The sequence below is a fragment of the Cetorhinus maximus genome, chromosome 18 (genome assembly GCF_964194155.1).
Source record: "Cetorhinus maximus chromosome 18, sCetMax3.hap1.1, whole genome shotgun sequence".
NCBI classification, from domain to species: Eukaryota; Metazoa; Chordata; class Chondrichthyes; order Lamniformes; family Cetorhinidae; genus Cetorhinus; species Cetorhinus maximus.
The window spans coordinates 23,014,021-23,037,806 of record NC_135896.1 but is presented as its reverse complement, the minus strand read 5'-3'; the positions used below and the strand labels follow the sequence as shown (position 1 = coordinate 23,037,806).

At 43.1% G+C, this 23,786-nt stretch overlaps 1 protein-coding gene across 1 annotated transcript in view; it reads right to left on the bottom strand.

Moving 5' to 3' along the window:
• The window catches only part of LOC144693557 (uncharacterized), a 64,954-nt gene that overhangs the window by 9,209 nt on the left and 31,959 nt on the right, over positions 1 to 23,786 (bottom strand). The window contains exon 6 of the mRNA XM_078563400.1: positions 6,893 to 7,161. Within this exon, the coding sequence (XP_078419526.1) occupies positions 6,893 to 7,161 (269 nt within the window). The remainder of the gene's footprint in view (positions 1 to 6,892; positions 7,162 to 23,786) is intronic.

Below are 23,786 nucleotides of genomic sequence, written 5' to 3'. Positions count from 1 at the left end.
ATGGTGAAGTGGCATAGGGTGGGGGTTTAAAGAGAGTTCTAAGGCTGCTGAAGACTCTGCCAACAGAAGGAGGAACTGCGTGCCCAGGGTTGGAACGCCAAAGGTTGTGGGAGGGTATATAATGTCAGAGAAGGTTGCAGGAATAAGGTGGCTAAATATGGAGATATTTGAGAATGAGGATTTTAATACATTAGACAGTAGGGTAAAAGGTAAGTGGAATTTAATGTAGGACAAGATATGGGAGACTGAATTTTGGACAAGTTGTTGAATGAGAGTTGGAGGATGGGAGACCAGCAAGGAGGGCACTGGAATAGTCAAGATTAGAGGTGACAGGAGTGCAGCAACAGCAGAGTTGACATAGAAGCACGAATGGGTAATATTGCAGAGGTGAAGGGTGAGGAAAGAAATAGGCTTTGACATTCATCTGCTTATATTTAGAAAAAGAGACTTAGGTGTGAGCTAAATAAATAACTGATTTTTATTCTCAGGTTAAACTGAATGAAAACTAACTCAGAAATTCAGCTTAATGGAGAAAAAGGGCATGTAAATCAATATTTTAAATATTCAATACTTTAATTTACTCAGAACTTAATATGGAATGGTAAATATTACAACATTTTTCTTGTATATGATTACCAGACTGCAACATTAAGCACAGAATCACAGATTTTTAACAATGCAGAAGGAGGCCATTCGGCCTATCGTGTCTGCATCCGCTCTCCGAATGGGCATTTCGCCTAGTGCCACCCTGCTGCCTTCTCCCCATGAATCTGCACATTGTTTCTTTTCAAATAACAGTCTAATTCCCCCTTGAATGCCTCCACCACACTCTCAGGCAGTACATTCCAGATCCTAACTACTTGATGCATGAATAAATTTTCTCTCATATCACTTTTGCTCCTTTTGCCAATTACTTTAAACCTGTGCCGTCTTGTTCTTGATCCTTTCATAAGTGGGATTGGTTTCTCCCTATCTACTCTGTCGAGATCCCTCATTATTTTTGAGTACCTCTATCAAGTCTCCTCTCAGCCTCCCTTTCTCCAAGAAAAACAATCCCTACTTCTCCCATTTATCTACATAACTGAAGTCCCTCATCACTGGAACCATTCTCGTGAACCTTTTCTGCTCTCTACAATGCCTTCATATCTTTCCTGAAGCAAAGCGCCCAGAACTGGATGCAATATGCCAGCTGAGGCCGAACTAGTGTCTTATACAAGTTCAACCTCCTTGCTCTTGTCCTCTATGCCCCTAATAATAAAGCCTAGGATACTGTATGTTTTATTAACCACACTCTTAACATGTCCTGCCACCTTCAATGACTTATGTACATATGCACTCAGTTCCCTCTGCTTCTGCACCCAGTTTAAAGTTCCATCCTTTATCTTATATTGTCTCGACATGTTCTTCATACTACAATGAATCACCTTACATTTCTCGGCATTGAGCTCCATTTACCACCTGTCCACCCATTCCACCAACTGTGTCCTTTTGAAGTTCTATGCTACCCAGGTCACAGTTCACAATGCTTCCAAGTTTCGTATCATTTGCAAATATTGAAATTGTGCCCTTTATGCCAAGGTCTAGGTTATTAATATATATCAGGAAAAGCAAGGGGCCCAACCCTAACCCCTAACTAGAGGAACTCCACTACAATTCTTCCTCCAGCCTGGGAAATATCCATTAACCACTACTCACAGTTTCCTGTCACTCAGCCAGTGTCGTATTGCTCACAAGTCTGTTGTGCGGCACTGTATCGAACATTTCCTGGAAGTCCATATACACCACATCAATAGCATTGTCCTCATCAACCCTCTCTTTTAGCTCATCAAAAAACTCAAGCAAGTTAGTTAAATATGATTTTCCCTTAAGAATCCATGCTAGCTCTACTTCATTAACCCGCATTTGTCCATGTGACTATTAATTTTGTCCAAAATTATTGTTTCTAGAAGTTTCCCCACCACCTGAGTTAAACTGGCTGGCCTGTCATTGCCTGGCTTATCTTTACACCTTTTTTTGAACAAGGATATAACGTTTGTAATTCCCCAGTCTTCTGATGCCACCCTTGAGTCTAAGGAAGACTGAAAAATTATGACCAGCGCCTTTGCAATTTCCACTCTCACTTCCCTCAGTATGCTTAGGTGCATCTCATCCGGTCCTGGTGCTTTATCACATTTAGGTACAAACAGCCTATCCAATACCTTCTCCTCATCAATTTTAAACCCTTCTAGTGTCTGAATTACCTCCTCTTTCACCATGGCCTTGGTAGCATCTTCTCCCTTGGTAAAGACAGATGCTAAGTATTAATTTAATACCCCAGCTATGTCCCCTGCCTCCATGCATAAATCCCCTTTTTGGTTCCTAATCAGTCCCACTCCTTTTTACCACTATTTTACTATTTATATGCCTATAGAAAACTTTGGGATTCCCTTTTATGATAGCTACCACCCTCTTTTCATACTTCCTCTTTGCTTCTCTTATTTGCCTTTTCACTTCCCCTCTGAACCTTCTATATTCAGCCTGGTTCTCGATTGTATTTTCTACCTGACATCTATCATAAGCATACTTTTTCTTTCTTATCTTAATTTATACCTCTTTTGTCATCCATGGAGCCCTGGATTTGTTTGCCCTACCTTTCCCTTTCGAGGTAATATACCTTGACTGTGCCTGAATGATCTCTGTATTGAAGGTAACCCATTGTTCAGCTACTGTTTCTCCTGCCAACCTTGGACTCTGATGAAGAGTCATTCGGACTCAAAACGTTAACTGTGTTCCTCTCTGCAGATGCTGTGAGACCTGCTGAGTTTTTCCAGGTATTTTTGTTTTTGTTTTGGATTTCCAGCATCCGCAGTTTTTTGCTTTTATCCAGTTTTTTTGGCCCAGATCCATTCTTACCCCATTGAAGTTGGCTGTCGCCCAGTTAATTATTTTTACTCTGGATTGTTCTTTGCCCTTTTCCAAAGCTGAAACCTTATGGGTACAATGATCGCTGTCCCCTAAATGTTCTCCTACTGACACTTGATCCAATTGGCCCACCTCATCCTCAAGAACCAGGTCTAGCAGTGCCTCCTTTCTCACTGGACTGGAAACCCACTGCTGTAAAAAATTGTTCTGAACACATTCTAGAAACTCTTGCCCCTCTGTCCACTTTACACTACTACTATCCCAGTCTATGGGCGGAATTTTCCATTCTGGAAGTGCAGCGGCAGGCAGGAAGGTTGGCGTGATTCCCGCTGGGCAGGGGGTTGGATTTATCAGCTCATTAATTATGCATCAATGAGGAGCTCGTGGAGTCCCGTGGTGAGGCAGGCAGGGATTTGTCCTTTCTGCTGTTAGCTCATGGGGTTGAAGGCCCTGGCACCATATTTAAACGGCACTCGGCATCCACACAGACGTTCAGTCACTGCAGGACAGGTATGGTGTAAAATTTTGCTTCACCACGCACCCAAGCATACAATCCCTCGGCACTAGGGTTCAGTGAAGCCTCACTGGGGATTCTCCTCCAGGCTGTCCAGGAAAGGCGGCAGGCCCTCGTTTCAAGGGATGGGAACAGGAGGTCCTCCCACTTGACCACGCTGGCCTGGGGGGAGGTCACCAGGGAGGTCAGTGTCCATGGCCAACAGAAAAGGACCGCCCTGCAGTAGAGGAAAAGGATGAACGATCTGATACGCTCCACCAGGGTAAGTGAAACTTCTACTCACTCCAAACTCCCACTCTCATAAGGGCATCAGGCAGTCTAAGAGTCTACAGGGATGTCACACAGTACCATCAGCTGGGACATCAGCACTGCATGTCTGCCAGCCACTTTAAGCTCATGTAAGATCCTGCACAAACAGCATCTTAATCCCTTACCGGGAAGATCTCAGGAGACACAACAGGCATGCATGCTTCTGAACGCTCTTTCATCCATAGTGCTCATACTCAATCCATTTGCCTTTATGCAGGACAAGATCTCCCGCAACCAATGGGAGAGATTGAAGACCGGAGGTGGTGCCCCTCAGCTGAGTACACTCTCCTCCAACAAGAGGTATGTGGCAGAGCTCACTGAAGAGGGCAGAGAACATTCTTGCATGGTAGGCGAGATCGGCCTCCACCAATGAGCCAGTGAAAGTCCATCCAGTATACAATGACAGCATGGGGACAATGACTGTGAGTGACCTATTATGTTGGAGCCTGCCTAGTCAATCACTAATTATCTCTTCTCCAGCTACCAGCAGGAGAAGGTGGAGAAAGACCACCAGCAAGCGCCCCAGCCCAGCCCCCAGAGCACCTCAGATGAGGAGGCAGAGGAACTATCTGAGGATGACCCGTCACTGCATTTACCTGAACCCTCTACCAGCACAGACACACATACCTCAGTGGGTCCTTGTTCTAGAGCAGGCTCGAGTTCACAAACTGGTGATCAGTTCTCCGACATGGGTACACAGCAGGTAGAGACAGCGGCAGCCGAAGCCCCTGACACTCGGAGGGCTGCAGGCCCCTGTTGAGTCTGAGTCCGAGTCCGATGATCAGCCACTGCAATCAGCCCTAAGAGAAATGCTGGAGATGTCCAAGGACAGGCTGGGGAACATCAGACAGAGTTGTCAGAGGCCATTACCAGACTGGAACAAAGGATGGAGGAGTCCATCCATGGTCTGTTTGATGTTGTCAAAGTCTCCATGATAAGGTTGGAGGTGCCTCGGAGAGCCAGGTCCAGCAGAATGCACAGTTTCTGCCGGATATGTGCTTGGACTTGCACTCCATCGCTCTAGCCATGTGTGCGTTCCAGCAGTGGTTAGGCGAGAGGGGACCAGAGCACCTTGTCCTCCCCCCAAGTGCTCCTTCTTCTCAAAGAGTCAGGGACTGTACCTCAGGCACTCAAAGGGATGAGGAGCACCAGCCATAAACTCTGGGTGCGTCTACCCAGGACACTCCAAGGGTGTCCAGCCTCTTCAAATCCCCTCAGCCTGTGACCCCATCAACTCAAGCAACTCAAGCCAAGGAGGGTGCATCTTCCCTAAAGCAGGAGACGCTGAGCAGGCCAGTGCCCTCCAGGCCTCGGGCCACGAGAGGAAGCATACCAAAGTCATCTCAGACAACAGGGCATAGCAGTCAGCAGGCTGTCTCCTCCTCTGCTGTGGATGTCAGGGCTGCAGCTAGATGTAACGGCAGAGTTGGAAAAATTAAGAAGTTTTGAATGCACAATGGTGGCATGGGTGTTCATTCACTGTATATAATCTGCACTATTGCAAATGTGTTTCACACTTATCCCTCTCCATGTCTCAGGTATTGAATTGCTAATCAATGTGATGCAAGAACTTGTGTTCATTCAAGGGTACAAAATGAACCCATCCAATTATCTGTCATCTTGTCCGTCAGTTCCATTAAGTCTCATTTGACCTCTACACAGTGAATCGCCTTTAGTTCCAATTCAGTGGCATGAATTAAGGCACATCCTATATGAAAATGACAGCTGGACAATGCGCATGTAGTTGTTGCTTCTCATTATTATTATTTTATGACATTATTTGACCTCATGAAAATTGTTCATCAAGGTTAGTGATTATCCTGATGTTGTCGCATTGCAGCCTGTCAGTTGTGGAAGTTACTAGTATTTGTTGCAACCAAAGTTAGAAACTTTTCACCAAAGTGCACATTGCAATAGCATTTATTTTAGAACTGTGAATTCTAGGGAAAAGTAATATTCATCATTGAGCAGCATAGCCTTTCATTCCTCGCTGCAGCATATTTCCAACTTCGCGTTTCAGGCTGAACATTATCCATTTATTAGTTCCCACTCTCCCCATGCATGACTCTGAACGATGTAAGTTGGTTCCACTTGGTGGCATTAGAAATGTCTGCTAGATGTGAATGAGGTTGTGATGTCAGAGGTGTGTGCTCATCCTGATGAAGCCGTCTACTCACCTGTTAGAATCTTACTCTGCTCCTGAATAGCTGCCTAGTGGTGCTTTATAGAATCCTCCTGTAAAGACACAGTACACAAATCGATATGGAATTCATTGCATGACTGTGCACTCGTTGACTTAGGGTACATGGAAAGGATTGACCTTTGTGATTTGGACAATGTGAAGTGATGTAATGCTATGAAAATTATGTTTTGGCACACCTGAGTGCTCAGCAGGATCTATGAAGGGAAGAAGTTGTCAGTGACTGCTGTGTCAATATTGACTGGGCCACGTCTCTCCCAAATGCCAAGGCAAAGCAGGACGGAGACTTGACAAGTTTCTGACAAATGCAGGGCAATGGGTATTTGTAAATAATCAAATGATGCTCCTGCTGAACAAATCTCTGTGAGGATAACGCTAGTATAACTTGCAATTTTGAGTGCATGCTGTTGAGTAATAGGTCACTGCATCCTAATGTCCAATAATGTCTTGGGGCTCAGTATCAAGATGAAGCCTTGGCATTATTCATGCATGAGAGCTCGCATTTCGAGAGATAGCACTGTCCGATGTAGCTTCTTCTTGAGACAGTCAAGCACTAACCATTGATGAATGTTTTTTGTCTTAGAGCCACCTTGCTAAGCTGCTGCCACACTGGCATGAGTGCATCCATGTGTGCAATAGTGTTTCAGTCCCTTGAAGAATGCCATGGCCAGTGACCTGTTGCTGCCATATTTGAAAGGACTGTACTATGTGTAGTTGCTTAAAAAGGTGTGCTAGCGGTGTGCTTATCACATCGCACAATGGCCACATGTTCCTGAGATGACTGCGCCTTTCAAATCCCAGCATTAGGATTGAAGGTGACTTATGCTTCCTCCTTGATCACTGTGAGATTGATGACCTTTTGTGATTATGTTGAAGATGACAATGAGGGTTTCGTTGTGTTCCCTGCATTGAGGCATGAAGAGAACTTCAATCATGAAAACTTACCTTTACCTTATTCCTCTTGAAACCTTGTAGCTGTGAAGTTGTCATGGGCACGTCTGCCATGTCGTGCCAGTGCAATGACATTCTCATGTGGCTTGTCCGAATCCTCGCCCTCTTCAGATTCATCACCTTCTAAGTCCTCCTCGTCCGAGGAGACATCTAGCTCCTCCATGTCTCCCTGTGCCAACACATCCCCCCTTTGCAGCACTAGATTGTGCAGGGTGCAGTGAACAATGATGATGCTGGCATTCTCTGCAGTGAGTATTGAGGAGCTCCACCTGACCGGTCCAAACACCTGAAAAGCATCTTTAAAAGGCCAATAGTCTGCTCTAACAAGGATCTTGTGGCTGAATGTGCAGCAATTTTTCTCTCCTCAGAAGCACTAATTAGCCCATCTCTTTTGATGGTACCCCTTATTACTGGCCAACCACCCAAGCGCTGAGCTCCTTCAAATATCTCTGGCACCTAGGAGTGGCTCAAAATGTATGAGCTCCCTGGGTACCTAGAGCAAACATGCTGGATCTGCTTTCTGTGATCACAAATGTGCTGGCTGTCCAGAGAGTGAAATCCTCTTCTATTAATGATCTCACAAGCTGTTGCCAGGGAGCTCTGAAGGCCACATGTGTGCAGTCAATGGGATCCTTGCAGAAGGCCTGAGATCACAGTGAGTCCAAAAGCTCTGGCAGCCTGGCTTGCTTCATCCATGCGGAACTGCATGTAATGGTGAGCTTTACTGAAAAGGGCAACTGTCACCTCCCTTATGCATTTGTGTGTTGTAGGTTGTGCGATTCTGCAGAGGTTCCCAGTGGAGCCCTCAAAGGATCTGCAGGCAAAAATGTTCAGTGCAGCGGTAATCTACAAAGTAACCAACATTGGGTGCCCTCTCAGTCCATGCGGCGGGAATTCTTCACAGAGAATGTGGCAAATATGAACTGCCATATCCCTAGACACGCAAAGGCGCCTGCGGCACTGTACTTTGCTAATCTCCATGTATGGCAGCGTTTTCTGTAGAACCTTGGTTGTGCCAAACATCTTTGTGATTTGGCCCCTCCTCGTCAGCATCTGGGTCTTCCTAGGGCTCCATTGGCTCTTGTTCCTCAGGGCGACAGTCTTCCCTGAGCAAGGGTATTAGGAGGTGGTGAGTATAGAGGAGGATGGGAGAAACTTGATGGGTGATATGGAGAAGCTGGAAGCTGGTCTCAAAGATCAGCAGCACCATTTTCGATCTCACCTGACAATGGTGCAGATCGAAAAGCAAACTAGATAAAAACAATCAGGGAGGGGTCTCAGGGCATGTAGAAGGAGCATGGCCTCAGCCCGAGGAGAGTCTCTGACCCCCCCTTGGACAGTCTTAAAACTCTTGCCACAGGATAGTCTTTCAGTACTCCACTCTGTTCCTTGACCACCCCCTAGTTCTACCTCTGTCTCCTTCCTCCGCTCTCGTGTTCCCCTTCTAACCCCCCCAGAAGCTCACCAGGTGTATGTCACATATATATAGTCAGGAAACAGACCATTCTAATTACCCGCTGGCAGGGCATTTAATTTGGAGGGGGAACATAATTCCACCGAGTTTTACTGAACATTCATGAGATGCAAATGAATGCAAATGTGGTTCCCGACATAGATCAGTGGGAAACTCAAGCCACCTTTAACCCGCCATCAGCGTCGGGAGAACAAAATTCCAAACTAATTTCCCGCCAGTGGGAAACTGACTTTTTCCATCACGCCAAGTTTAATGCCCCAGCCTGCCATGATTCCCGCTGCTGGTGGGAGCTGAAAATTCCATCCTACATTTGCGCAATTAAAGTCCCCCATTATAACTACTTTATAACTGTTGCACCTCTCTGCAATTTCCTTGCAAATTTGTCCCTCTACATCCTTCCCACTAGTAGGTGGCCCAAAGACTGCACCAAGCAATGTATTTGCACCTTTTTTGTTCCTTAGCTCTAAGGCACAAAATCTATTTCCCAAAATCTGTTTAATTAAAAAAAGTCAATCTCCCACACAGAGACAGAAGTCAGAAAAAGCTCTTCCCGAATTAGCTAAGCATTATTGTTATTACATATTTGGAACAAGTTTGCTGTAACACAGCGTATATTGAGAAGATTCATGAGGCCAAAGTTCCAGTAGTCATATAGTCCAGTAATTTTATAGTTCTGTTGACAATTTAATCTCATACAGGCGAAGGCTGTATGCAGTAACCCACCATTTTGCTACTTTTTGTAACCTGTATTTTGCATGGCAGGAGAATAATTAAAGATTATATCAGTCATAATTTGTGAGTCTTCATAAATTATGAATTAACACTTTTTAAAGTTCCTACTATTGAAGACTGTTTTGCTATCCAAAAAGATGAAAGTGTAAGGGCTGCTTTGTAACATGTGAGTATTTTGTCTGCCTGTTTTAATATAAATAGGTTATACTTGGTATGAGTGATGAAAATCTACAAGTGTGCATAGTTGTAGCTCAATTAAAATTAATGAAGATTATTAGATAGTAAATCATAAATATGTAATTACATAAATATGCAATACAAACATCTCATTGCATCGGACTATCAACTTATTAAATCATCTGTCTAATGGAGCAAGCCTTTGCTTTGGTGGCAACATTTCCACTTCTGAGTCAAAAGGTGTAGGATTGAAACTCCGTTCCAGACAGTGCGGGCAAGTGGAGAGCTGATCTTTGGCTCTAAATTTGGGGTTGTCATCCAGCATCAATAGGTGTGGGTATAGATGCCCTCTACCCCTCCCCCACATCGTATGGATTGCAGGAGCCTATAAAATCTGCTTACCATGTAGGACTAACCACCCTGTCAACTGATATAAAAAGATGGCTACAACCATGGGGAGACCATTTACACTGCAGCCTGACTGTTATTCAGCAGAGAACCCCTTCACTATGTCACACTATTCTCCAAGGGAAGAGTGTGAAGCCACAGAAACAACAACAGCTTATTTAAATCGACAAACAGCACAGCTTTCTTTAGTTTCAGTCGTTCACTTATTTTCACTAGTTTGTTGACCTTGATTTCAACTCAGCACTGCTCACACAGATTGCAAGCTACGAGTTTAATTTTAATTTTGTCAAGCAAGTTATAAATTGATATAATATAAAATATATTATATTTTATTAATATAACAGATGAATAATAATTATTAATTAATGAATACCAAAATAATAATTAAAATGATATGATATAAAATATATAATATGATATAGAAAAGCAAAACATTAGAAAAGAGATGCAACAATTAAACTATTGCTGAATCAAATCTCACCGCTCACATTTCTTGCTTGTGCTGAAGGCAATAGGTTTTTTTTTACTGATACGTATCTTGCAACATCATTCTGATAGATATTTCGTTGTGGAGAAAAGCCAATTGAGTAAAAGAGTCAGAAACCATTTTTTTGCTCGTTAACCATTAACAGTAAATACATATTACTCAACGTGCAGATATAATCCAGTCCTTGAAGCTTGATCAGAGACACTCGCTCTGAAATATTTTCAGCTCTATTTTCCTTTAGCTCGAAAAGCATGAAGAAGAGGTTGGAGGTGATAGGGAAAATTGAAGATGTGCCATGCACAAGTCTTTCCCTACTCCCTCTTTTCAGAAACCAAGAAGCAATTGTCCCTTCAGTCCACACTCTAGTATTCTCTCCTGAACAGCCTTTGCTGCCTTACCTTCATCTCCTTCTTTACTGCACAAGTTAAAACCCACATTTTGAACCAAAGTTTTGGTCACCTCTGCTAATATCTCCTTCATTGTCTAATCATATGTTAATGAAGCGCCTTGGGTGTCTTTCTATGTTACTGTTCAGCCACATGAATGCAATTGTTATTGTTGCTGTATAGGTAGAAAACTGCAAAGCTGAAAGTTCACAGCAGTTCATTAGTGGCCACCATCAACGGTCAGCTAATTCAGCGGGCCAACCTCAGCTCTGGAGCAGGAGGTTGTTGGCATGGCCTAGGCTGACACTCGGGTGCAACACTGAGAAGGCTGTATTGTTGAAGGTGCCATCCTACAGCTTCAGTGTTACACCAGCCTTCCATTTGCTGAACATTAAAGATCCCATAATCCTGTCAGAAAACAGTGTCCTCACCTTCATTCTCCAACTAGTGCCGCCAAAAATAGATTAACTGGAATCTGACCCAATCTGTCCAGCAGGCAGGAAATATGGCAAATAGAGAATTGGAGTGACAGAACCTGGAAAATGTTATGATAAAAGTTTTTACTCAGAATGTTGACTTGTTTTCCTCTTTTCAGATGAAGACTTGCATTCATAGAGTTAGTGCCAGAGCATTTCCCTCACTAATATCCCAAAGCACTTGATTTACAATTTATTACTTTTTAGGGTTTGCTGTGCAAAAATATACGGCAATCATTTTGTAAACAGCAGGATCATACAAACAATATTGGAAAAAACATCCAGTTAATATATCTTTGGTCATATTGGTCAATATCTTTGGTAATAGTGCTCTGCCCACCCAATGACTTCAGCGAGTTGCCCATTTTCATGGTTGGACCTTACTATAAAATTAATGAGCTGCCAATGTCAATCGCAGTCCCTATAGGCAGCACATTGATGTTATAAATCCAATGGGTGTTGTAGGGTGGCTGAGTTGTGCTATTAATGATAGGGTTGATCTGCAGACACTTTTTGGGTGGAAACATTAAGTTTATTTACAATATACTCAGCAGCAATGACATGTGTGCTTTCAACTCCAACTCTATCTCTACACTGGCTGCTGAGGTAGCCCGCGCTACTCTCCTATTGGTTACTACAGATCATGTGATTTTGCCTAACAAATATTACTCTTAAAGGTACATTACTCACTAAATAAAACCATAATTACTACATAATTACTGCTATTTAGATGTAGCCTGCGTCTTTGAAAGGGGGTTGTACTTTCCATATGCTGGTTGTACTCAGTTCTTAGAAACTAGTAATGGCAAGATGATTGTGACCAGCAGCAACCCTCCCCCTGCCCCCCACCCTCGCTCCCCCCACCCCCACAAATGTTTGGATGGTACTGTTGCGATGCTAATTGAGAACGGAGCAGAAGAATCAATGTCCTTTTCTCCTGTGCTGGTGCCTGGGCAAGTTCCTTGACTGCAAGGGAAAGAGGTGGCCAGCAAGTAAACTGTTCCCAGGACACTGTCGCAATGTGGAAAGACATCTTTACATGTTCTTTATACATTCTGATGAGAGATCACTGACCTGAAATGTTAATTCTTTTTCTCTCTCCACGGATGCTGCCTGACTTGCTGAGTATTTCCAATATTTCCTGTTCTTATTTCAAGAAGAGAGTTAATGACCTCATTGCTAACTACTACTGTTAGTCCCTGCTGCATCCCCTTCACAACTCTCTTATTCTCTGCAGAGCATGGAGCCACTCTCAATTTAGCCCCTGCATTAGCATTCCTTCCCTTCCTTACTTCCCTCATCTCTCCGCCAATCATAACAGGATGTTTCACTGGAACACCTTCTGCCCTCAACATGATTTTACCCTCTTGCTCACATTTGCTGCTTCTTCCTCTCAACATGTGAACTATGCTAACTTGCCTCACATGCCTTCAGAATCTGGTTCATACAAGCATGGACTGCAGAGTGACAGGTTGCTGATACCCCCTATGGGAGACTGGAAGAAGTTGAAGGCAAAGATGTTGAGTGCTGTGGTGACCGTGACAATTTACAATCAATATTATGACTTGGATGTAGAGACTGAGTGTACTGCTGCCAAATTTGCTGTTGATACAAAGGAGTGAAAGTCGTGAGGAGAACACAAAGGGCTGAGTTTTCGCCACAGACCTGGGAAACAGGGGCTGGATTTGTTTACGGGTCAGAAACTCCACTGGGAAACTGATTAAAGTTAATATTTTGACGGCAGTGAGCCCTCAATTGACATGGAGACAGGTTTCTTGTCTGATTAGAGCCAGTGAGGGTGGGAATGGGGGTAAGCCAAATGAAGCATGGGACTCATTTAAACTGAGGCAGCTGGCTGTCCTAAGGGAGAAATCTGCTAATTCTGACAAAGCCTGACACTACACCATAAGAACACAAGAAATAGGAACAGGAGTAGACCATTTGGCTTCTCAAGTCTGCTCCACCATTCAATAAGATCATAGCTGATCTTCTTGTGTTTCAATTTCCACATTCCCATTTAACCCTGATAACCTTTAATTCCCTTGCCTAACAAGAATAAAACTACCTCTGCCTTAAAAATATTCAATGACTCCGCCTCCACCACCTTCTGAGGCAGAGAATTCCAAAGTGCACAGCCCCCTGAGGGAAAAAAAATCTCCTAATCTCTGCCCGAAAAGGGCAACCCCTAATTTTAAAGCAGTGCCTCCTAGTTCTGGACTCACCCACAAGAGGAAACATCCTTTCGACGTTTACCTTGTCAAGGCCATTCAGGACCTTGTATACTTCAATCAAATCACCCCTTACTCTTCTAAACTCCAGTGGAAACAAGCCCAGTCTGTCCAACCTATCCTCATAAAACAACCCACTCATTCCAGGTATCAATCTAATAAACCTCCTTTGAACCACCTCCAATGCATTTACATCCTTCCTTAAATAAGGAGACCAAGCCTGCGCACAGTATTCGAGGTGTAGTCTCAGCAATGCCCTGAATAACTGAAGCATAACGTCCTTACTTTTATGTTCAATCCCTCTCGTAATAAAAGCTAGCATTCCATTAGCCTTCTTAATTACTTGCTGTACCTGCATACTAACTTTTTGTGGCTCATGTACTAGAACACCTCGATCCCTCTGCACCGCAGAACTATGCAGCCATTCTCCATTTAAGTAATAATCTGCTTTTTTGTTCTTCCTGCCAAAGTGAACAATTTCACATTTTCACAAATTAAACTCCATTTGCCAGATCTTTGCGCACTCACTTAACCTATCTATATCCATCTGCAACCTCCTCATGTCCTTTTCACAACATACTTTCCTACCTATCTTTGTGTCATCTGCAAATTTAGCTCCCATGTCTTCACGCCCCTCATCTAAGTCGTTAATGTAAATTGTAAAAAGTTGAGGCCCCAGTACAGAACCTTGTGGGACTCCCCTCATCACATCCTGCCATTCAAAAAAAGTACCATTTAATGCATACTCTCTGCTTTCTTCCAGCCAGCCAACCTTCTATCCATGTTAACATTTACCCACTACACCATGCGCTTTTATTTTCCGTAATAATCCTCGATCAGAAGGAAGCGAGATGTCACAGGAGAGCTGGAGGCCTGACACCAGTGGCAGTGCTGCCTCTCACTTCATCAATGCTGATCTGGATCTAATGTTGGACGCCGTGAGGGGAAGGAGAGAGTTGCTCTTCCCCAAGGGTGGCAGGAGGAGGCCACCAGGTGGTGCTTGACACTAAGTGGGTCAATGGAGTGCCTTCTTACTGTATCTGTCTACTATTTACCTATATTTGAAATGCATAAATGATGACACTTTAAGCCATAACCCTTGAACTCTTATTATTGCTGGCGTGAGACAAAATGTGGCATGAGGCGGTGGAAGATAAAATGGGATCTTCCATGGTGAGTGCAAATCTTCTGGGTAGGTATGCTTCCTTCATTAGTGGTAAGTGATTAGAGATTCCAGGCTGTGTCTCCCATACATGTGTTAGTGCAGATATCTTAGGCTTCCTTCCATGCCATGCCCTTTAACCTGGGTCAGAGTGGCTGAGTTGAAACTTGACTAAATCAAAAAATCCTTGACATTTGTGGTGACCTCCTGTCCCCTCCACACCTCAAACTGTGCCCAACCACCTCAATGTGCAGCAGGGGCATCTCTCTGTTCAGTGTCATCTCTCTCCACCTCCACTTCCTCCTCCTCTGTCACCTCTTGTCCCTCCTCTTCCTCAATGAGCTGTCTCATTCCAGGGCCTCATCATCCTCAAGGTCCACAGTTCTCTGGAGGACAATGATATGAAGAATGCAACAGACTAGCACAATGCCCGATACCCTTTCAGGTACTGGAAGATGCCAGCTGACTAATCCAAGCACCGGAAACACATCTTCAAAAGCCCAGTGGCCTGCATAATGGTTGTTCTAATGAGCAGGTGGCATAGGTTGTATTGCTACTGTGCCTCTGTCTGGGCTCCCGAAGAGAGGTGAATAGCTATTCAAGGTTTTACTCTTCTTCCCTGGGATCCACCCATGCACTTTGGGGGTTGGAATGAAGATCTGAGGCAGCCTAGGCTGGCAGAGGATAAAGGAATCATGACAGCTGCCAGGAAAGTAAGCGTACACACAGAGGAAGCTCTTGTTGCAGTTGTGAGGTGTGAGTTCTTAACTGATGAGGTCACAGATGTCTGCGAGCATCTGCCTGGAGACTGGTCCTTGGTCATCTCCAGTTAGCTCTGTCTTTGGTGGTTTATTAGATCCTATGTTCAGGTTTTGGCCTCTGTTGGTTTCCTGTGCCTCTTTACTCTCCCATGCCCCACTGTTGTTCAGGCTTCCGCCCTTCCTGCAGAGGTTCTGGTGTGGGTGGGGTGGGGGCAGTGGGTGGGGCAGCGGTTATTGCCCCTCATTGCCACTGCACTGAGCCTAAAATCTGTCAGTCATGCTGCCATTGCCAGCTGCAGCCTTTCTTTTGGGCAGGTGGCCACCCTTTCGTGATTGGCAGTCTTGCCCCCTGCTCTTCTTCCCTCACAAAGTCAGGGCGTTACAATGCCATTCAATGCCCGAGCACTGAGTGCTCACTCTCCCTGCCACCTGTGCAGTACCGAAGGCACCTCCTTTGCAAAGGCTGAGTTGCCCTTTGCCCTCTTATGGGCTGGGGGTAATTCCCTGGGGCAGCCATGTTTGGCACCCCACTCTTTACCAACTTCCTTCAGCTGATCACAAATAGACAGCTCCTGAAACCCGTGTACCTCCTTAGCTTCCACCTTTCCCCTCCAACAAACTCTTAAATAGCTTTTTAACGAACTTAATTGGTCTCAATCGGGAGACAAGTGGAATCCCTACCCGCCCTCCCCCCACCCTGGTGAACATTATCAGATACGAGAATAACATCTTGAAACTGACATGCCAGCTGGTATCAGGAAGTTTCCTTCCTCCCCCGTCATCACCTTCTTTTCCAACCGGACCCTGAAAATTCAGCCCAAAGTATCTGCAAAGGGGTATAGTTGGTTCAGAGAGTGGGCAAAAAATTGGCAGATGGAGTATATTGTGGGAAAATGTGATGTTATCCATTTTTGTAGGAATAAGAGAAAAGCAAAATATTATTTAAATAGAGAGAGACTACAGAATGCTGTGGCACAGAGATCTGTATGCCCTCGAGTATGAATCACAAGAAGTTAGCAAGCAGTTACAACAAATGATTAGGAAGGCAAATGGATTGTTGGCCTTTATTGCAAGGGGAATGGAGTATAAAAGTAGGGAAGTCTTGCTACAAGTGTCAGGCTATTGGTGAGATCACACTTAGAGTATTGTGTAAGGCTTGGTCTTCTTACTTAAGGAGGGATATACTTGCATTGAAGGTTCACTGGGGATGAAGGGATTGTCTTATGAGGAAATGTTGAGTATGTTGGGACTATACACATTGGAGTTTAAATGAATGAAATCTTAATGTAACCGCTCTGAAGAAGAGTCATGCAGACTCAAAACATATTTCTCTCTCCACAGATGCTGCCCGATCTGCTGAGTTTTTCCAGCATTTTCTGTTTTTATTTTATGTTATTTATGAAAGTGCCGATATTTTGCAGATACTGACAGGATAACATTAGTCTGAATTACTTTTAAAAATTGTAACCTTGTCACAGAATGAGTTAAGTTTTTGTATTCAAACTGGTTTAAGACCCTTGCAGCAGCTAGTCAATTAGTTCGATGAGCAGATGTTTGCTTAAACTGTGCAACCTAGGAGAATTATTAAAGTCATTATTTGAATTTCGCAAAGGGATGGCATCTTACTGAGTCCAAATAGCACACAGATAAAAACTAGATAATGTTCAAAGAGATTGCTTTCATTGGTTCATTTTATCACCTCCTATGTACTTTTCAGCAAGGTCACTTGTAAAATATATAGGAGATTTTGTAAAGACTCCGTCATCAAAGTGTTTTTTTTATGTTCTGTGAAAAACATCTTTTGCTGTTAGATTGGCCAAGTTATAAATCCTAAATTCAATGTTGTGCAAAGCTCCAGGCCAAATGAAAAAGCTCTGTCCTGCTGAATCTGGAATATTGAGGTCTCCTTCTACTGGTAGTCTTGCTGTACATTTCTAACACTGGTCATTTTTCTTGAAAGACATTTCTGGCTTTTATGGTTCAATGCCACACCATACGATGCAGTTGTTAATCCAACGGTTAGAAAAAGGGGACAGTGATAAGCCTGTCAACTGGAGACTAGTCAGCTTAACTTTGGTGATGAGGAAACTTTTAAAGACAATAATCTAGGTTAAAATTAATTGGCATTTGGTAAAATGTGGGCTAATAAATGAAAGTCAACATGGCATGTTTAAAGGCAACTTCTGTTTGACCAACTTCATTGAGTTCTTGGATGAAATAATGAAGAGGGTTGATGAGAGTTGATCAGGTGATGTTGTTGCGATGGAATTTCAAAAAAAAAGCACTTGACAAATATCACATAATTGACTTGTTAGCAAAATTTAAAGCCCATGAGGTAAAAGGGATGGGCTCTGTGGATACAAATTGGCTATGGAAAAGAAAGCAATTGTTTGTTTTGGCAGATGGATGGTAAATGCCAAGCTGCTCAAATTCCAGAGGGAAACTTGAAGCAGCTGCCACAACTATTTGCAATTTGTATATTTATTTTGAGATGTGTGCCTTGAATTCAGTAGTAATAAGAACACCGAGCCATATTTTTTTCAGAAAACTAAATTAAACATTTATTAATAGAAGAAATGATTTTAAGCACATACATAGGTCTACAAATTGCTACTATAATAACTCCCAACTCCCCTGATTAATCTAACTCCCAGTTACACCCCTGTTAAGGCAATAGTAACACGCATAGATTTAAACAGACCCAGGCAAAGCGCACACCCTGGGCAGTCAAATTCAAAATAAGTTTTTCCTCAGCTTCAGTTCCTTGTAGACAGCAATTTGAGGCTTTTCACACTTACGTTAGATCTTACAAAATGCTTTCCCTTGCACATAGTCCTCCCTCCTTTACATGTATTTTCCCCTTTGAATGCAAATTCCCATTGTTTCACTATGCCTTTGGACTTTACCTCTCCACTAATAAAAATATATCATAGTACCAATTTTACCAGGAAAAATAAACACACTGGGCAGAATTTTGCCGTTGGCGAGCAGGGGGTGGGGCCCACTTGCCGACGTGTAAAATGGTGCGGGTTGACGTCGGGCGGAACCCCCGACATCATCCCGGCTCATTTAAATTTTCAGGAAGCCGGGCCCACAGAAAAATCAGCTGCGGGCCTGCTGACCTGTCAATGGCCAATTGAGGCCATTGACAGGATCATTTAAACAATTAAAGGATCTGCCCATCCAACCTTAAGGTTGGTGGGTCGGCCAGGAGCCCCGGTGGCAAATATATAAAACATGAAACCTCATCCAGCGGCGGGATGAGGTTTCATGCAGGATTGCAAAAATTTTAATAAAGTTATTATGTAAATTATGAACATGTCCCATCTGATGTGACATTGTCACATGAGGGGGACATGTTGGAGAATTTGTTTTTTATTTTTAATATTTTTCAACGTGGAAGCGACCTCCCTGAGGCAGCATTTAGCCTCAGGGAGATGTGTGCTCTTGCGTGCGCATGCGCGAAAGAGCGCACTCTTGCTTTTGGGGAATCCCCCCCACCCGCACAGGAAGTGCATAGCGCTTTCCGCTGGACGTCACGCTGGGCGGGCCTTAATTGGCCCGTCCACGTAAAATGGCGGCGGGGCCCGCTTCTCTGGCGGGGATTGGCTCCCGGCCCGCCCGACAGGCAGAAAATTCTGCGCACTGTTTCTTAACTTCTCCTGGCTAGATGAACCATTTCACCCCCTCTTTTGAATTCAAGCTAGTCTGGTTTATTTAAAAATGCAAATGTTCCCTTTACTCCTCACATTCTAAAACTTCACCCATGTTTACCTATTTAGCATTTCAAACCTAGCTTCTCTTCTTAAATCAAAGGTTTCAGACCAGCTTTCTCTAATTCAATTAAGTCCCACACACATACATAGACACAGAGACCCCACTATTACTCTACTTTACAATAAATTACAAATAACATTATGAAAATTATTATATCTCCCTGGCATCCCCCTCCTTATTGAAAAATGAACTGTCATAATTTAAAAAGACAGCTTCATTTTATTAACCCATCCTACTCTACCTCCTATACTTATCTATATACTTACACTATTACATTACCAGATGCATGCATAAACATAATAAATAATATATACATAAATCCTTCGTATCAACTGAAATCATTTCAATTCAGTGTCCAGATTTTTACATGTCCAATTTTCCCATTAAGATTCAAACTCTTGATAATGCACCTGCAATCAGATTTTCCCGTCCAGCCACATGTATAGCCTGTAGATTAGATGGTTTCAGTAATAAACTCCATCTCAATAGCCTTGCACGTCTGTCTCGAATTTTGTCCAGAAACTTTAAAGGTTTGCGGTCTGAATAAACAATTGTTTCTGATGAATTGTTTGCATCATAAGTCTCAAAATGCTGCAAAGCTAATACCAAACCCAAAGCTTCCTTTTCGATTGTCAAATATCTTCACTGTTGTACATCCAACTTTTATGAAAAATACCCTATTAGGTTTTCAATTCCATTTTCACCTTCTTGTAACAGTATAGTCCCAATCTATATTGCTTGCGTCAACTAAAATCACAGCCAACCTAAATTGCTTGGGGCAATTGGGTACTGCTAAAACTGGTGTCATAGTTAATACAGTCTTCAAACTGTCAAATGCCTTCTGACACTCCTGCGTCCATTGAAACTTCTTGTTTTTTTTTAATAGTTCAGTCAATGGAGCAACCATTCTTCTAAATTTTGGCACAAATTTCTGGTAAAATCCATTCATGCTCAGAAATCTCAAAACTCCTTATTTTGTTGTAGGCACTGGCAAATCCTTTTCCTGTAACTCCACTAAATGTCTTGAATTAAACACCACAGCTGCATTGTCTTCCACTCTTGATAACAATGTTATCAAACACAGTGCCAGTTAACTGAACTTCCACACCTTCTCTCTGCCTTTGAACTTCCTGTTCTTCTTGTTTCAGCCTTTGAGCCTGTGATTTCATTATCACAGAATCTGGAAACAATCCAGGTTGCTCTCTCGGCAACAATTCTGTTGAAAACACTTCTGCAGGCTGTTCAACTACCATAGGCATCACCCACATCTGTGTCCCTGCTATATCATTACCCAGAATAAGTTGAGCCCCTGTAATGGACAATTTTTCCACTACTCCAACCTCACCTGTTTTCCACTTGCTCTTTAAATTTACCTTCCACAAGGGAATAGATTTAGCATCTCCATGAACCCTATTTATTATCACCTGTTCCTGCAATACTCCCTCTGAACAACGAATATCACTATCCCACAACATTAAGGATTGACTAGCCCCTGTGTCTCTTAAAATTTTAATACCTTTACCTGCTCCACCCTGTACACTTGGAAAGACTTCCCCTTCACATAAAAAATCTTTAAACATTTTTGCAACCTGCTCCTCAGAATTCTCTTGGGTAAATTGTGAACACATACCCACTTCTTTACATATCAGCGATTCTTCCTGTTTTACCTGTACACAAACTACTGGTTTGTGTCTGAAACTCATAACCCATAGTACTTTTACTTCCAAAACTTTTCTGCACCCCAATAATCCCAACAGATTTTCCTTGCAATTTTCAACACACAGATTTCATGTGTCTAACTTTATTACAATGAAAACACCTCAATTTTCAAATGTCACTTTTATCCTCAGCACCTTCATTTTTATTCTGAGTAAAAGCTTCCTGCGAATGTCCACCTACTCCTTCGCTTTCCTGACTACCCTCCTTCCTTTCATCTTCCCATATTCTATCCTTTTCTGATTTAAAAGGGTGACAAAAAAAAGTTTAGCTCTATGAACTAACTCATAATCATCAGTTATCTCTGCTGCTTGTCTTACCATTTAAACCCTCTGTTCCTCCGCATGGGTTCTCACTACTGAAGGATCGAATCTTTAAACTCTTCCATTGAACATCAAGGGGCAATGGTTAGATTCTCTCTTGTTGGAGACTGTCATTGCATGGCACTAGTGTGGCGCGAATGTTACTTGCCATTTGTCGGCCCGTATATTTATTTAGAGATGCATGCCTTGAATTCAGAAGTAATAAACCACCGAGTCTTATTGGGTTTTTACAAAACTAAATTAAGCATTGATTAATTGGAGACATTTTTTTCCAATATGATTCCGATATTTTTTTGCGATATAATTCCAAGCCAAATGATTTTAAGCACATACATAGGTCTACAAATTACTACTATGATAACTCCCAGCTCCCCTGATTAATCTAACCCCCAGATACACCTCCGTTAAGGCAACAGTAAAACACATAGATTTAAACAGGCCCAGGCAAAGCACACGCCCTGGACTGTTGAATTCAAAGTGAGTTTTTCCTCAGCTTCAGTCCCTTGTAGACAGCAACTTGAGGCTTTTCACACTTGTGTTAGATCTTAACATGCCTGCCCCTTACACTTAAACTTCTCACCTTTATACCTATTTTCACCTTTGAATGCAAATTCCCATTGTTTCACGAGCCTCTGGGCTTCACCTCTCAAATACTAAAAATCTATCATAGCACTAACTTTACCAGTAATCTTTGGGAAAAATAAACACGCTGTTTCCTGACTTCTCCTGGCCAGGCGAAACATTTCAGCCCCTCTTTTGAATTCAAGCTAGTCTGGTTTATTTAAAAATGCAAATGTTACCTTTATGCCTCGTATTCTAAAACCTCACCCAAGTTTACTTATTTAGCATTTCAAACCTAGCTTCTCTTACAACAAAGGCTTCAGACCAGCTGTCTCTAATTCAATTAAGTCCCACACACACAGACACACACACATGCATAGGCACAGATCCCACTATTACTCTACTTTACAATAAATTCCAAATAATGTTATGAAAATTATTATATCTTCCTGACACGTTTTTCAGACTGGTGGCAAGGTTGGCGGGATCGGTATTAGGATCACTGCTCTTTTTAATATATATTGATGGCCTGCACTTGGGTATACAGGAGGTCACTTCAAATTTGCAGATGACACAAAATTTGTAAACGTCAACAATGAGAAGGATAGTAACATTCTTCAGGAGGACATGGTCAGACTGATGAAATTGGCAATAGTAACTTTCAAAGGGAATTGGATAAGTATTTGCAGGGAATAATTTACAGGACTATGAGGAAAGAGCAGAGAAGTGGGTTTAATTGGACAGCTCCACCAAGAGCTGGCAACATAGGTTAAATGGTATTTTTAGTATTTGAGAGGTAAAGTCCAAAGGCTAGTGAAACAATAATTTACAGGACTATGGGGAAAGAGCAGGGAAGTGGGATTAATTGGGTAGCTCCACCAAAAAGCTGGCAACATAGGTTAAATGGTCTCCTTCTGTGTTGTATATAAGGCTGCTACGCACTACTGGATTCAGAAAAAGCAAAAGCTTTTACCACCGATTCTGAAAATCTAAGATAAAAACAGAAAATACTGGAAACACTCAGCAGGCCTGTGGAGACATAAACAGAGCTAATGGGCAGAATTTTCTCCCCGTCCTGGGGTGGCGGGGGTGGGGGTGGGGGGGTGGTGGGTGGGGGTTGGACGGGAGCAGGCACGCAGCCATTTTATGTGGACGGGCCAATTAAGGCCCACCCAGCGGTGACGCGCACCGGGAAACACTGAGCGCTCCCTGTACGGGCGGGGGGTGGGGGGAAGAGGCTGAGTCTCACAGAGCTGCCTCAGGGAGATTAGTTTGATGTTTAAAAATTTTAATAAAGAAAAAAAAAATTTTTAAGACCTGTCCCCTCATGGGACATGTTAATGAACTTTAATTAAAACTTTCATTCAATTTATAAACACTTCATGAAAATTCACCTCGCCTATGGATGAGGTTTCATGATAAATGTGAAGGCCACCTGGGCTCTTCGCCTGCCCGCCAACCTTAAGGTTGGATGGGCAGCTCCGTTAAGCATTTCAATTACTATTTAAATGGCCTTAATAGGCCTTTGACAGTTCTGTGGGCGCACAGCCGACTCTGGTGTGCGGCAGCCAAACTGAAAATCTGAATGATGCGCGGTGATGTCGGGGCGCATGCCCGACGTCACCGCGCATCATTTTATGTGTCAGCGAGAGGGCCCCGCCCCCGCACGTCGACCCGAAGATTCTGGCCAATGTCTCAGGTTGAAAATCTGTCACCGGAACTGGAAAAAGTAACAGGATTTAACCATTTTTAAGCAAGTACAGAGGCTGGGAAAGAAAGGAGGTGGACGATGGCGGGAAGAACAAGAGGGTAGGTTGATGAGGGATTGGAAGTTTGGAGTGATTAAATACCAAAAGGGGTGATGGAGCAAGGCAAAAGGGGTCACGTAAAAACAAAAGATGGATTCAGGAGAATTTTAAATGACAATTTTGCTTTAAATTTCCACATGTTCCTTACATTCAAATGATCCATTTCTCGACTTCTCTGCCTCCATTTCTGGAGAGAGGCTGTCAATCAATATCTACTAAACCCACTGCCTCCCAGAGCTAACTTGATTGCTGTTCCTCACACCCACTTCCTGTAAAGACTCTATTCTATTCTCCCAGTTTCTGTCACTTCTATTCTAACGATGCCATCTTCCGTGCCAGGGCCTCCAGTGTGTTTCCCTTTATCCCCATTTAAGGATCCCCCTTCACCATGCTCAACAGGACCCTCAACAGTCCCTATGTCATTTTTCACCCTTC